Below are 15,783 nucleotides of genomic sequence, written 5' to 3'. Positions count from 1 at the left end.
ATGAGATAGTCTGAATTGTCATACTCGAATTGTCATAAGTGTGCTGTCAGCTCATTGGTCACAAAGCAGGAGAGGGGCTGGGAATTATGTTTTCAAACAAAGCGTTAATTCCATTAACATTTATAGGCTACTTTTGATTCTCACTGTATTACGGGACAAAGTGCGTCCCTTATTAGCTCAATACGGGACGTGTACTTTTGTTTCTAAATACGGGACGATTCCGTTTTTTAAGGGACGGTTGGCAACCCTACTGACTCACCAACAAAGTGACAATCATTCTTTGAAAGCAGCACTGTCTTTCTGAGAGCATCGATGCATTTAATGCCATCACCCCCCCCCCCCCCCCCCCCCTCTCTCTCTTTTTTAACTGTCACGTGATACCTGAGTCTGTTCGTCCAGTAATCAATTGTTTACTGGAGCTGCATTTTCTGTACTCATTTATCACACTGGCCGAAATGTGTAGCCAGTGTCACGTGACTGTGAGTCGCATGTGGGCACAGCAGAGCAGGCTGATCTGCTCACCTGCGCTTGACCCACAAAGGCAGCCTACTCTGCCGGACGTACCTATTAAAAGCAGGGGCACATCATCTCAAAATGTGGGTCAAGGGGACAAATGACAGTGGAATGGGGGACAGATGACATAGAAAGTGACGTTCTTTGCGCAATAATGGGGTTGTGGCGCCTCCCCCTGGGGTTTCACGTGAACTGCAATCCATTTTTTTCCTCTACACAATAAATATGCTGCAAACCTGCGGGAGAGAGAGTAGAACACGACGACAGAGGGTTTTATGTATTTTATGTCTTATGATTTCTTACTTCTGCACATGTCAGAGCTCGTGCTGAAGCCCTCCGCCCACTGAGCTACGGCTCAGACCCTCCTCTCTCATTCACTCCGGACGCATCTTCCACCAGCTGTGTCCAGCATGACTGCCGACAGCAGGTACAAGAGCCGCGCGCCCCAGACAGGTAAGCTTTCTCAGCAAGGCTGCTTAGTGGTGCCTCCATGACGCGCGTGAGCGTTTTAACGTGTGTTTGCTCGGATTCTCTCCTCCTGCCATCCCTGCCTCGTGTCTGATGGAATTTGGCTTCACGTCTCAGATGATGGAGAGGTAAGAGGCACACAGCAGATAAGTGTGTGTGTGTGTGTGTGTGTGTGTGTGTGTGTGTGTGTTTATATATACATGACTTACAAAATAAAAGCCCTATTCTGCGCAGCACCTGCACGGGTGAAATGCTGTAGTATTTCCTGACGCTTCTTCCTGTCTTAAAGATCAGTGGCATATGCAGCAACGACGCTGCATATTACAGGTCAGCAGTAACAGAGACCCCACTTCTGCATGGGTGCCTCCAAGAATTTTTTCACAGAGTGGGGAAAAATAACATAAATAATATAGGGCAGTCTTGGCAGGGAGGGGGGCAGTTTGTAACATCTGCACACATCTGTAAGCATAGCTCTGCTGGACAGCTCTGTGAACACTTTTGGTCTTTTATGCTGGTCTGGTCATCATCTCATTGAGTCCAGCTTCTCAGTATTTGGGCCTTTTTCTTTCTTTCATTGGCAGGGCTGTCAAAGTTTTTAATAAAAATTAAAATGTTTCAGTAATGAGTCAGTCTGTTTAGTCCAGTGACGTCTCCACATCTTGGGCTTTTCCAAGTCTTAAAGATCCCGAGTTAATCCTGAGTGATGTGAAACAGAAAAAAAACAAAAACAAAAACCAAACCCTTGCACTAAGAAGCTAGAATTACAGAGGTTTTGCCATTTCTGCTTAGAAAACATCCTGTACAACTGGATTAGCTAATTATTTCAGCTAACTATGGTGGTAGTGAATTGAAAAGTTATTTCAGTTTCTTCCCCTTTAACCCACCTTTGTTTAGAGTGCCCCTTGTATAGATAAGTTTTGACAGCATGTGGGTCTAGCGTCTGTGCTCATCCAGAGCTGTGTGACTGAGATGACCATATTAGGAATATCCAGCCCAATCTCCGAACTTGGAAAAATCATCCTATATTGTTCAAACCTCCTTTTTCTAACACACAGTCAATGAAAAGTAAATTAGCTTAAAGGAGGATGTTATGGAGCATCTGGAGGATGAATTCAGTATGAGATAAAGAACAATTTTTATGACCTAGGAATCAAGTTCATTTTTTAGTGTCCAAGCATGAGAGCATAGAGCTAATTTGAGTGGACTACATCCTTAGTCACAAGTCAGAAGATGTGTGTTTTTTTGTAACAAGCTGTTCAAAGCTGAAAAATAGTTAACATAGATGATTTGGATGAAAATTTCATAACATAATCAATGAATTCAACTCCAAAAATGTTTCTTATCACTTTATGTTAGTCTCTTTAGCCACTGTAATATGTTACTGTGAAATTTGGTGCAGTTTGGTAAATGACTGCATCTACTGTTAGGAGGAAGTAGGAGTCGTGAAATCCCACAATTACTTCCAGGTGTATGTTGACCAGCCTCCCCTAGCCATGCCCCCTGAACTGCCGCTACACCCCTCCCCTGCAGCTGATATTTTCACAAAAAGATATTCTGACAGCTCTTACATACAGCATCCGCTCTTCACTCTTTATTTTCAGATTTATATTTACAAAATCCCACGAGTGGTTAATAATTGATTTTTTTGCCTTCATCCTGCTTCACTGTTTTCTGATGTGGTGCCATGTTGGACAGCAGCGCTGAGGCTGAGTCAGAGCAGCCGACACAGACGCAGCAGTCTGCATCTCTGTATTTTATGATCTGTGTGTGGGTGTGACTTACAAACACATTCACAGACAAACTGTCAATATGCAAGCAAAGCAGTAACACACACACACACACACACACACACACACACACACACACACACACACACACACACACACACACACACACACACACACACACACACACACACACACACACACAGAAACATTCTCCAACTTCAGAACCACCTCTGCTCAGTAACACAGCTAATGCACTGTGTATAAGATTTGATATTAAAAGCTTGTAATATCCTCAGATGAAAACATTTGGAGAAAATCTAATGTATGATGGGAGAGCCTGGATTTATATTTGACCTGCTACTGAGTTCATATCAGAGACATCTGTCTCTTTCAAGCCTCTGTTTGAAGGTTCTTGTTCCTTTTCACCCATCTTTCCAGATACGTGTATGCCTCTGCACTGTACACTCTCTCCACCCCCTCCTGTTGTGAAACAACTGCCTGCTATACTGTATTATGAATACTTGGAGATTTTGCACGTATAATAAGACAAGCTACAGTTTGTTCATGTAAATGGGGGATCTTATTCACACACAGATGTCAGTCATGGAGTTCCACAGGGTTCTATGCTGGGGCCATTTCTGTTTTGCTTTATACATGCTTCCCTAAGGAAGTATCAATAAAAGTCATAGCATACATATTTGTTGCTATGCAAATGATACCCAACTTTATCTTTCTATGAAGCTAGATGACATATACCGACTAGTTAAACTATAGGCATATCTTTAAGACATAAAGCATATTGTACTCGTTATTGCCCGAGAAAGATGTTTAAGCCTTTAAATTAAAGCTGAAAAATTTGCACTTCAATCACATCTTGTTTGTTTGAGTTGAAATCCACTGTGTTGGTGTACACAGGTGGTTCTTTGTCAACCAAAGTTTCTGGGTTAACCACTGCTGCTTTGTTTTCTATCTGTGTGGTTGTTTCCAGGAAAAAGAATATGTTGGTTTTGCCACACTGCCCAACCAGTTGCACAGGAAGTCAGTGAAAAAAGGCTTTGACTTCACACTCTTGGTTGCAGGTACGAGGTTTAAAAGGACACAACTTTGTCATGCACCAAAAGTGTCAAACCAAGACAGGATGTCATTACATCAAACTTTCACATTACACTTTCTGCACAGCCTGTTTAAATATGAATTGCCATCTAACAAGCTACATATTATAGGCAAAAGGTTAACAGTAGTCTGTCACATTTTATTTAAAAACTTTGACTACTTAGTATATATGTGGTCAAAGGAGATTGCAAAGAAAAGCGTCTGGACTTCTTTAAGTTGCTTGAAGACGTTTCACCTCTCATCTGAGAAGCTTCTTCAGTTCTAAGGTCAAATGGTGGGGAGTCCCAGATTTAAACCTAGTGGGAGTATCCCCCCAAAGAGGGACAAAAGGACCCCCTGATGATCCTCTAATCGCCTGAGCCAAGGTGTGAAATTGCCACCATTTGACCTTAGAACTGAAGAAGCTTCTCGGATGAGAGGTGAAACGTCTTCAAGCAACTTAAAGAAGTCCAGACGCTTTTCTTTGCAAGCTCCTTTGACTACGATGACCTGGATCCTGGATGACTGAGAACCTTCACAGACCTAGTATATATGTGGGCATTTCAGAATATGTCCATCAACATATCAGGGCCAGAACTCACAGCCATCAAAGTTCATGTGAGGTATCATGCACATTGTTGTGGGAGCTTGGTGTAGTAACAGCTTGTTTTTTATTGCTAGCAGTAAGTCAGACTCATTCCCAGTGGTACTGGACTCCACCAAGACTGTCTTCTGTCACCAGTTCTGTTCATCATTTTCAGGTGCAGCCAAGAGGTAGAGGATGTTGGGTTTTGTGGTCTTAATATATCATCTCGACTTATTGGAGATGATGTAGTTCTGTTGGCTTCATTGAACCATGACCTCAGCTTGCACTTGAGAGACTTGCAGCTGAGTGTGAACTGCTGGAATAAGAAGTAGCAGCTTCAAGCGTAAGGCCATCGTTCTAAACTGGAAAAAGGTGGAAAGCTCCCTCTCGGTTGGGGATGAGTTGCTGTTCTTTTCTCAGGGTCTTGTTCATGAGTGAGGTAATGTGGATTGAAGACTGACAGATTGATTGGTGTATCTTCTGCAGTCTGTTGTGGTGATCAATCTACATTTTTACCCATGGCCACAAGCTCAGGGTGGTGAAGAGTAGAAAGAAAGAGATTATGACTACAAGCAGTAGAAAACATCAAAAAGTATATTTGCTCAGCATTAGACAGAGAAGTTGCTACTCCTCCACATTGAAAGGAAATAAGCAAAGTGCTTCAGGTATCTAATGAGAATGCCTCCTGGGCGCCTTATAGACTAGGTGTTGATCCATGTTATCCATGTTGCATGGATATCTGACCCACAGTCCTGTTATTAAGGACAGAGGGAAATTGATATTGCCTGTTAAGGAATAGCTTTGGAGATTACCTGATCAGTTGAGAAATAAATGCTCAATGTGTGTATCGCACAGACTGCAAATAAAAGATGGCTATTGCATTTTTTGGAACCAGAAATGGCCTTATTTGGATAACAGGCTCTTAAGTGCTAGCTTATCAGCTAATGCTAGCAAACTTCAATAGCCACCTGCATCCATAAACTATATGGCTGCAACCCCCTGACGATAAATGATATTTAATGGCAAGTAACTGAGTAATAAAACAGAAAAGTTAATTAATACAAATCTTTTGCTAAAGCCCTTGAGTTAAGGCTGAGAGATTGCACTTCAATTATATGCTGGATATGCTTGTGTGATTTAACTATCACTTTGGTAATGTGCAGACACACACCAAAATTGGAATGGAAATCGAGAACCGGCTCTTGTAAAGAACCAGTACCCAGTAGTTCAATTTCTTGGAATTGCTAGTCTGTTTGCCTATCGAGCCCGCTTATTGATTCTACTTGTACATGCACTACAATCAACTGAGTTCAGTTTTGTGCTGAAGGAGGTAATAGTGGTGCAGGCTGAGGAAAAGCTGAGGGAATGCTGACCCCAGCCCAGCAACCAGACTGTGAACTTCAAAAGGTAACAACAAACTGATGAGCAGTCGGACTGCATCCTCTGTTTCTACCTGTTTATGTTTCTAAGGTGGAATCACCGTAGTGATCACTTTAAAGTGTCTTTCTGCTGGTTTTTATATTTGCTTTGTGCTATTGACTTTGTTCATACCTACATTCTAAGAGAAAGATCATGCGTGTGTCCTCATTAGGGTAGGGATTTGTTTTGGTGTGCGAGACTATTTGAGGGGTAGATGAGCTGCAAAAAGCGTTGCTGTAAACATGTCAAATCGCAGATTCAAGCACCAGAAATTTCAGTCTTCACAACAATTGGCCCAGATAATCTTTATCCGAGCCACACTAATTAATAACACAAGTTTTACTCCCTTGCTTTAACTGACAATAAAATTAGTTTCCATGTGACAGTGAGCATGTTACACTGATGTAATGATCAATATGTATCCTACAGGTGAGTCTGGCCTAGGTAAATCCACTCTGGTGAACAGCCTTTTCCTCACTGATCTTCATAAAGACAGAAAGCTGCTCAACGCTGAAGGTGCGTGACTAATCTATCAGACGTCTTCACACCATTCTTCTTGTTTCTTTCATCAGTTATACAGTGACTACAGAGTCATTGTATAACTCTCTGGTTTAATATCCATATCTGTTTGTTGTTTTGCCCCGAAGAGCGCATCAGTCAGACAGTGGAAATCACAAAGCACACTGTGGACATTGAGGAAAAGGGGGTGAAATTGAAACTTACAGTTGTGGACACCCCAGGATTTGGAGATGCTGTCAACAACACGGCGTGGTAAGGGTTGAGTTTGTACCGAACAAGATGAGCATGGTGATAAACATCAAATGGAAGAAGCCCTCTTATTTTTCTAAGTAAAGTGGACTTTACTTATTAAGTAAAGTCCACGTAGACTCTCCTTTCATATGGTCAGATTGTCTGCTTTGGACCATGTTTGAGTGAATGAACTGGGTAAGCTAGCTCAGACAGACACAAACCTGCTATTACTGTAAGCTAAGCAAACCACCTTCGAGATCAAAATGACTCTTTAGAAAAGTAGATCAGTTTTTTAGCAAAATATGCAAATATGCCGTTATTTTCTAGCTGGAGGCCCATTACAGATTATATCGACCAGCAGTTTGAACAGTACTTCAGAGATGAGAGCGGACTCAACAGGAAGAACATCCAGGACAACAGAGTGCACTGCTGCCTCTACTTCATACCCCCATTCGGACATGGGTAATATATATATATTTTCCTACACACACATATGCACACATGTATCGTACACAGATTCAGGGAAGTTCGTATCTCCCTGCAGGCTTCATCCTGTTGATATAGAGTTCATGAAGGCCCTACAGGATAAAGTTAATGTGGTTCCTCTCATCGCTAAAGCTGACTGCCTCACTCCCTTTGAGATAAAGAAACTCAAAGAAAGGGTAAGATCATAAAGACACATGATTTCACTGCAATTATGACAGCTTTATATGTGGAAAATAAAAAGTGAATTTATGCTGAAGTATTTTCACTGTAAAATAAATGAAAAGTCCCAAATTAATGTGAATGCTGTTTAAAAATTCACATTACTGAGATCCTTAACTAGCACTTAACCAATTCTGCATACTTCATGTTACAGACAAATTAATGGAGAAATCTTTCAATCCTCTTTAAATCCACCCTAACTTATAAGTTACAGTTTAAGTTTTCTGAAGAGTTTCGTTTTTCATGGCATTTTCCCCACCACTGCATGATGTCATTACCTACTGTAAAACAAAATTAAAAACATGATACACAACCTGAATAGGTAATAAAGCAATAGACCTTTCAGCCCAATTCTACTTTTTCTGAATAATCCATCATACAAAATGTAATCAAATGAAAAAGTCTCTTTTTAAAACTTGTTTTATTAGTTTTAATCCTTTAACCTTATGCACATTATCCAGCTGCCTCCCTCTTCCCGCTCCACCACAACCACCCACACATGCAGGGCCTTGGAGTAGGGGTATGTCACCAGGGTGCAGAGGAAGCTACCCCCCCCCCCCCCCCCCCCCCTCTGTCCCCTTCTGGCTGCCTCTGCCTCAATTTTATCCCACAACTTAGACATTCACATTACTCACACTCTCATAACACATACATATAGGATCTTGGGGGTGGGCACAATACACGGATTCCAAAAGACCATCAGGGTGTACACCTCACCCCTGGCGTCGCTGCCCACCTCTCAATTTTAAATACACGTAGACATTGAGGGCTATCAGGAGGGGCTATGCGCTTACCTGCTGCTCTCTGGCAGGTAGCTCCATGCCCTCCTGGGTTTTAAATGCACCTTAGAACACACATGCATCAACACTACAATGAGCGGGTGGAGGGAGGTTTGGAGTCTTCTCTCACCCCCGTTCTCTGCGGCCTGCTGGAGCAGGGGGGCTAGGAGGAGGAGTTGGCCGTCCGACTGGGGTCTGGAGTGTGGGGCCTCCCTGCTGCTGCGGAGTCGGGGTGGTCTGCCTCTCCCCACCGCAGGGAAAAGGGTAACACCACCTGGGTCTGGGTGCAGTTCCCCCCTCCAGGGGCAAGGGTACCTAGACCCGGTTTGTAGAGTACGCTTGGGGAGTGTGATCGTGTGTACAGCGTCTCTTTATGTCTGTCTCCACGTTGGTTGAGTGTGGAGTAAGTGCATATGAGAGCATGAGGGTGGGGATGGATGTTTGTGTCTGTGTGTGCCTGTATTTCTGTGTCTATATGTCAGGTTGGGTATCAGACGCCACCTCTCTGGGCACATCTCAGGCCCTCCAAGGTTTGGAGGCCTATCTCCCCCACCACTTCCCCTGCCGGTGGCGGACTCCCTTGGATATCGGTGCGTTGGTGGTTCTTTGTGGGATGGGCGTCCGGGTACACACCGGCTCACTCCTTGGCGGCCGCTTATCGGGGCCTGGAGCCTGGGGCTCGCTCGGGCCACTTCGGAGGTGGGGTGCCCCCGGCCTCTCGGCCTGGGGCTCGGTCACTCAGGCGCAGCTGGCTGCCGGCGGAGCTCACGGGCGCGTCACTGCAACCCCCCCTGGCTTCTGCTCCGCGGCTGCTGAGTGAGCCCTCATCTGGGACTCTCCTCAGCTCTTTCTGGGACAGTGGCGCGGCTGCCCCTCTGTTGGTCTTCCTTGGTCTCTTGTGTTCTGGGGGCCTCTGGATGTCTGGAGTTTTGATCTCCTCCATACCTGCTTCATGCCCTGGAGGACGGGGCTGTGGCTCCCCCACACCCTCTAGCACAGAGGTGTCAAACTCTGGCCCGCGGGCCACATTTGGCCCGCAGCCTAATGACATTTGGCCCGCAAAGCCATACCAAATTACTATTGGAGCAGGCCTACTGGTATTATACAGCTAATATATATATTGTTTAGTATTAAGCTTTGCTTGTTCCATATTCAGTTTTTCAGCAAAACTTGTTTGAGTCCATAAGAAAAGATTCATTCTTATATCTAGAGGAAGAATTTTTTTTTTTTCAATAAATATTAATGTTAGCCCGCGACTTTGTTCCAGTTTAGAATTTTGGCCCACTGGCCCATTTGAGTTTGACACCCCTGCTCTAGCAGATCATTACATGAAGGAACCTTTTAAAAACAAGCGCGTCCATGCTCACAGGTGTACACACGGGTGATCACACACACAAACTACACCCTTTTTGGCTCCTACCTCAAAGCACACTGTGTTCTGTTGATCTTATGTGCTGCACAATAATGTTTAATATTTAGTATTTACTGTCATATTCCCATATATCATTGTGATGTTGTTTATTCTATTACTCTTGTTCTCTTCTGCTTGTTTTCTTTTTTCTTTCTCAACAGGTGATCGATATATGTATTTTTTTTCTCTGCTTATTCTGTTGGTTTTTGTTTTTTGCCCTTCTCCCCCGTCCCTCTTCTCAGCTGTTTTTCTTTCCCTCTTTCTTTCTCCCCTTCTTTCCCCCAGTCAAGTCTGTCCCGTATTCAGCAAATGAAAATAAAATAAACAATAAAAGGTGAATCAAATGGACCATTACGGCAAGGCTGGGATGGTCAATTTGGTAAAGTAAATCCGTTGGGCATCTTTCTTCGCCTTTAGACAATAATTCTGATGGCAAAAGAGCCGAACGGGACAGGCAAAAAACAAAACAAAAACAAAAACAAAAAACCTTATGCACATTGCATCAAGCAAAAATTAAATTATATGCAACAGTCTTTGACTTGAAGAAATTTGTTTAACATTTAAACCTATTTTCTGCATATTCCAGCACATAAAATAAAATAATGTTTTGTGTTTTACTTGCATCTTTCAAATAGATGCAAGTAAAACGCAGTAGAAAATAAATAAAATCAAAGACTCTGCGGCTCTGAGTCCTGTCGCTCTATTTTCTATTTTCTTAATCTATTTTCACCTGTTTAGCAGTCGTGGAGCCAGTGGAGGTTTGCCCGGTGCTGCAGCGGTCATGTCAGTGGGAGTATCCGGGGGTCTCTCTGTGAATTTCACATTCCCGTGGCAGCGTGCTCAGTACTTGCTCAGTTTTTTCGCTGTAAAAAGAAATTTTCTTCCCACGCAGTGAACAGTGGACGCTAATGTTTTTGACACTTTTTACAGAGTCAAACTCAAAGTAATGTCAGCACTTAAGCTTTAAATGCTGCACGGTCGTACTCTCTCCGCACTCTATATATTATCCATTGTTGATCTACACACGTCTGTTACCACGACCGTCGCTTACGTCATTATCATGAGACACTCTCACTAACAAAATCACGGTTCAGTAACGCAGTGACACAGCGTGCTTATGGGAAAGTAACAGTAATTTAATTACTTTTTTTGCAATAGTAATCCCTTTCACATCCATAAATAAACTTTACAAACATGAAAACTGAGTTAATGGAATTTATTCCTCCACTGCATGATGACATCACCTGCTCTAAGAGGGTGGAGAATGATTAAAAAAATGTCTTTCTCTTTCCTTTACACAAATGTAAGCAAATTAAGATTATGTCTGTGAAGGTTCTCAGTCACCCAGGTCATCGTAGTCTTCCTTAGACTACAAATTAAGATTAGTTTGTGTATGTTTTTTTATTTTGTTTAGCACATTTTCAGGTTTTGGTACTCTCGTTTTTTACACTTAAGCTGGCTGATCTTTTGGTAATCTTATGCAATTAAGCTTATTCTGCAAGTTGAGCTTTGAATATTTCAAATATTTTTAAACCTTTCAGGCAAAATCTTCACATTTTCAGCATTCACATTGCATTTTCACTAGGAGATGCTTTTGCTAGTATTATGGCACTGTAATTTTAATGGAGACCAAATATCAACCAAAAACCTAAGAAAAACACACATAAATGTTAAATAAACTGACGTAAAGTATATATTAAATACATAACAAAAAGGAAGTGACATGATTGAGCTCTGTGTTAACCTCATGGCCTCCTCTTTGACATATTTTGTGTTTTTCTCATCTGTTCTGACTATTCTGAGTGTCACTCAACCGATGCAACCCTGTTACCCACATTATCAAAAGAATACAAATTTATTTGAACATTTACTTCCTTTATTTATGTGACAGTCCACAGCTAGCATCTTTCTGAAACAATACACATATAAAGTACTATTAAACAACATTTCTGTGGCCCTGAATACAAAATTACTCAAAGAAACAGTATTCGTAAAGATATGTATAATCTACGTAGCAAAATAATCAACAATTTCCTAAACAAAATTTTTCAAATTTACTTTTTTATTGGTATTGGGTGCTGCAAGCATAGCACGCAACAGCTACACTGTCTCATAAAAGTGTACCTTTGATGTCTGAGCTGGAAAAATCTTTGTTGTTTTTGATGATTTATTATTTGTTTTTTCTAATACATAACAAAAAATGATAAAATAAAGGATCCATTTTTGTCTCATTTAGCCTAAATTGTGGTCCAGTTCTGTGATGACATGCAAATCTTTTGAAGCTCTTTTTAGCGCAGGATGATTCATACATCTCTCTAAAGCCTTCATATACAGTACAGAAGGGCACTGACTTCTTGCTAAATTTTCTCATTCTGTGGGCGTATGTATGTGTGTGGTTCTGCTGCTATCCATCACATCTCATATGTGTTTTTTCTTCCAGGTGAGGGAAGAGATCGATAAATATGGGATAAAGATCTATCAGTTCCCTCACTGTGACTCGGATGAGGATGAAGAGTTCAAGCAGCAAGATAAAGAGCTGAAGGTGAGCAGGATTCACATTGAATATGTCCAAAACAGCGTCTTTAATTTCCTTCTTTATGGTTTTCTATTTTCAGATGATAGCTGCAACTAACCCCTGCTTCAATACAATCTTACTTCTAGCTGAATAAAAACATGAAATTGAAAACATTTATTTGGAATGAAGTACCACTAAATAAAACAGTAGTATTTGTACTTTTATTCTGACATTAGGAATCTGAATCTTTCCTCTGTGGCTGCTGCTTGTGATGCAGGAGAGCACGCCGTTTGCTGTGATTGGTAGCAACACTGTGGTAGAAGCTCGAGGTCATAGAGTGAGAGGGAGAGTCTACCCCTGGGGCATTGTGGAGGGTAAGCAGCTCTAAACTGGAGGTTGCAGCTGTGCGGCTGTCTTTCCCAATTCTGATTGGCCAACAGTCTGTCTGGATTCACCCTCACGTTCATCCTGTCCTGCGTGCAGTGGAGAACCCGTCTCACTGCGACTTTGTGAAGCTGAGAACCATGCTGATAAGAACCCACATGCACGACCTGAAGGACATCACCAGTGACTGTCACTATGAGAACTACAGGGCACAGTGCATCCAGAACATGACGAGGTGTGAACCTGACAAAACCTACACATGGTCACAAAACATGGTTAATTATGAGTAAAACTGAGATATGGAGAACAAAACCAGGGCGATTAGTAGATCATATTCAAAAAGTATGTGACAAAAAGTTCATTTCATTACATTACACTTCTTAAGACCATGATTTTCTTGTAATTTTTTAAAGTTTTCTTGAGCAGTCAGTATATATGTATATTCCAAATGTGAGTATACATTTTTACTTAATAACACAACATTTATTTTTAATCTCATAATTTTGTGTCATTAGTTGCGTAGCCAAATTATGTGACTTTATTACTAAGTCAAAAGTTTGACTTGTTATCTCATCAATTTTACTTTGTAGCCTTGGTTTCTGTTTGCATTTGAATCTACCATCATAATAATTCAAATGAAGTTATTATCAGATAACAATCCTGTTAGTAAAGGCTTTAACACTTTGTGCTTCCATTGCAGACAGAAGAACGAGTTAGCTCATTTTCCTGTCTTGCTGACAAAAAAATCCAGTGTTACTGTGATGGATGACTGCGAAACAAATGGAAGCCGGCAGCCTGTTGTTCTCATCCCTCATGTTTATGTGTCCTGTTACAGTAAGATGAATGCAGATAAGCGTGTGGAGAGCCCCAACCCGATTCTGCCACTGTCTACACCAGATATTGAGGCTGAGAAGCTTATCAAGACGAAAGATGAAGAAGTGAGTGTCAAAAACACGACTCTGTGACTCTGTGATATACCTCAGATGCTCAATAATACATTACAGTGGGTGTTATATAAGCAAGACACTGATGTGAATTGATGACCCATATGTGTTATTATGTAAGCTGTCTTTCATGCTCCTCTTGCTCCCCTGTCTCTGTCTTGTGTTTATCTGGTGTGTCTGTAGCTGAGGAGGATGCAGCAGATGCTTCAGAAGATGCAGCAGCAGATGCATGAACAGGAACTGTGACTCCCCTCTCCCACAGCATCTCTGTCCCTTTATATCTTTATTTAGATGGCAGTGATCCCTCACCGATGCCATGTTTTTAGGGGTTGAGATGAAAAATTCTTCAGTGTCAATATTTCACCTAATTCTTTAAACTCTGGTCACAAAAAATATAGTAGATGAATGACAGCATGATGTTTTTGCCGTTTGATAAAGTACAGTCATTAGCCAAGTGAGTCATGTTAAACAATAGGGAGTAGCTTGCACTTTGTTATTTTTAGACCACAGGCTTAGGGATGGTTAGTTTACTTGAAATGCTCCATGTATGCCCTCAATGAATTAAGTAGTTTATTCACTGATTGTTTGTACTGTACTTGTGGACTGACAAACAGCTGGAACAGCTGCTGGTAATATAATAACAATACTAATAATACTTATTCTGAATGTGGGGTTTTCCTACAATGGTCAGATGATACAGTGAGTGGAACTGAAATGCTGACTGGAGAAACACACTGCTCTTTGAGGTTTAATATCTGCTTAATCAGGCTTAATATAATCAGTGTCCTGATCAGGACTCAGGATCAGGAGTAGTCTAATAACTTATTTCCCATAATACTGAAATTATAATATAAAGTACTTTGTATTTGAGTGGACATGCTGATGTTTTTAAATGGGTTTCTATTAAACCCAGAGATGGTTGGGTGGGGTATTACACATCAAGACTCTTCTGCATTGGCTGAACTTTTCTAACCTGGTGGTGCATCCATATTTTATATAATGTACAGTTAATAAGCACATTACAGTCTCCTACACATCTGTCTGCAGTTGTCTTGCATTGTGAATAATCTAGGCATTTATGAGTAGGAAGAGTAACGTGCAACCTAAAAAGATATCAATCCTAAAAAGTCAAAGGGAACCTATTTTGTTTCAGTGCTGTTATAGTGTTCGATGTTCACACAACTGATTTTATTTATTTAAACATGGCCAGAGGCTCACATGAGCTCTGGTTTTGGCTCTGCATGATGTCAGTGAGAGTGGGTCTTCATAATGTGGTCATCTGGCGCACACAGACGTGAGTACAGAACCACCTCCTACCTGGCCTAGCTGTAGAAAAATAAAAGTAAAGCTGGAAATGAGCAAAATAGGCTCTCTTTAAGGGTTGCCTGGTAAACAAGATAATGCCAAAATGCTTTTTAAATCCATGTATTTAAAGGGGGCATAACTTTTTATGTTGTTATTTTTTTTAAGAATATTTGGTATTTCTACAAACTCACACAAAGAAAAATAAAACCATCTTCATGACATTCACAATGAATGATCAGCGTTGGTCTGCAGCATCAAAACAGGTGAAGCAGTTCCACTGTTTGGCAAAAAGATATACCTGAATGAGCCAACAGAGCCACAAGCAGAGCATGCTGTTCATGCAGTCCTCGTAGTTTGTTGTATGTAACAAATGTTACAATTAGTTTAATCAAATACCAAGTGGCCACTACTATAGAGGGGTAGTCATAAATTGACTTTAAGACCAACTTGAATCCAGTAAGACAAAATCACTTGTGGGTTACCAGGTGTAGGGCTGCTCAATTAATCGAATTTTAATCACGATTACGATCTGGGCTTTCAACAATCATTAAAAATGACTGAGCCGATTATTAGCCCCTCCCTCATTTATCCGCGACACCTTAAAGGCCGGTCCGTGAAAATATTGTCGGGCATAAACCGGTCCGTGGCGCAAAAAAGGGTGGAGACCGCTGATTAAGAGGACCCGAGGGAAGCTCGGAAAGCTAAGCAGAAGTTATTTGGAGAGTGACTGCCGTTGGTTGAAAAGAGTTAAAAAAAAAAACAAAAACTTCAGTGGTGTTGCACACTATTTTATATTATTTTTTTAAAGTCATTGTTAACCCTTTAAAGCCGGTCAGAGCAGCACGCTCCGTTTTGCGTAACTATTTTTAAATCCCTGTAGAACCTGAACGTGTAAGCTAGCGCAATAATTTGTTTTGCATATGAAACCGGAGGAGTTGTACTTACATCTGATGCCATCAGCTTGTCCTCGGTCACGGTTTCGTTCCACATATAGCTTTGCAAAAACTGCATAAAAAGCGCTTGCAGGAACAAAAGCATAATATTCCAGAAACACGCTTTGCCGTTCCTATCAGCTGTTCGTAACACTTCCCACAGTGAAATGATGCACATGCTGTTTTCTTTGCAAATTTGCATCATAGGATTGTTTTTTGTTTTTCCTGCAGTATATAAAAATTGCTGTATCTC

At 41.4% G+C, this 15,783-nt stretch overlaps 1 protein-coding gene across 1 annotated transcript; it reads left to right on the top strand.

Annotated features, from left to right (window-relative positions):
• The first annotated feature begins 737 nt into the window (after nt 1-737).
• septin5b (septin 5b) lies at nt 738-14,235 on the top strand. Its single transcript, XM_004572795.5, has 12 exons — nt 738-966; nt 1,099-1,109; nt 3,697-3,787; nt 6,235-6,321; nt 6,453-6,576; nt 6,883-7,017; nt 7,100-7,217; nt 11,891-11,992; nt 12,243-12,339; nt 12,449-12,584; nt 13,185-13,287; nt 13,477-14,235. Exons 1-12 carry the CDS (start codon nt 924-926, stop codon nt 13,537-13,539), a joined length of 1,110 nt encoding a protein of 369 aa, XP_004572852.1. The 5' UTR covers nt 738-923; the 3' UTR covers nt 13,540-14,235.
• Nucleotides 14,236-15,783: the final 1,548 nt, after the last annotated feature.

Source organism: Maylandia zebra, linkage group LG7 (genome assembly GCF_041146795.1).
Source record: "Maylandia zebra isolate NMK-2024a linkage group LG7, Mzebra_GT3a, whole genome shotgun sequence".
In the NCBI taxonomy this organism is placed as follows: domain Eukaryota; kingdom Metazoa; phylum Chordata; class Actinopteri; order Cichliformes; family Cichlidae; genus Maylandia; species Maylandia zebra.
The sequence above is the reverse complement of the archived record's forward strand: the minus strand, read 5'-3'. Positions and strand labels throughout refer to the sequence as shown.

What these genes read in the sequence shown, in the direction of transcription:
- septin5b (XM_004572795.5), top strand. Translation starts at nt 924, where the DNA reads ATGACTGCCGACAGCAGGTACAAGAGCCGCGCGCCCCAGACAG. An exon ending in ATACCCCCATTCGGACATGG is followed by an intron (nt 7,018 to 7,099) that starts GTAATATATATA and finishes ATCTCCCTGCAG; the next exon opens with GCTTCATCCTGTTGATATAG. An exon ending in AGCAAGATAAAGAGCTGAAG is followed by an intron (nt 11,993 to 12,242) that starts GTGAGCAGGATT and finishes CTTGTGATGCAG; the next exon opens with GAGAGCACGCCGTTTGCTGT.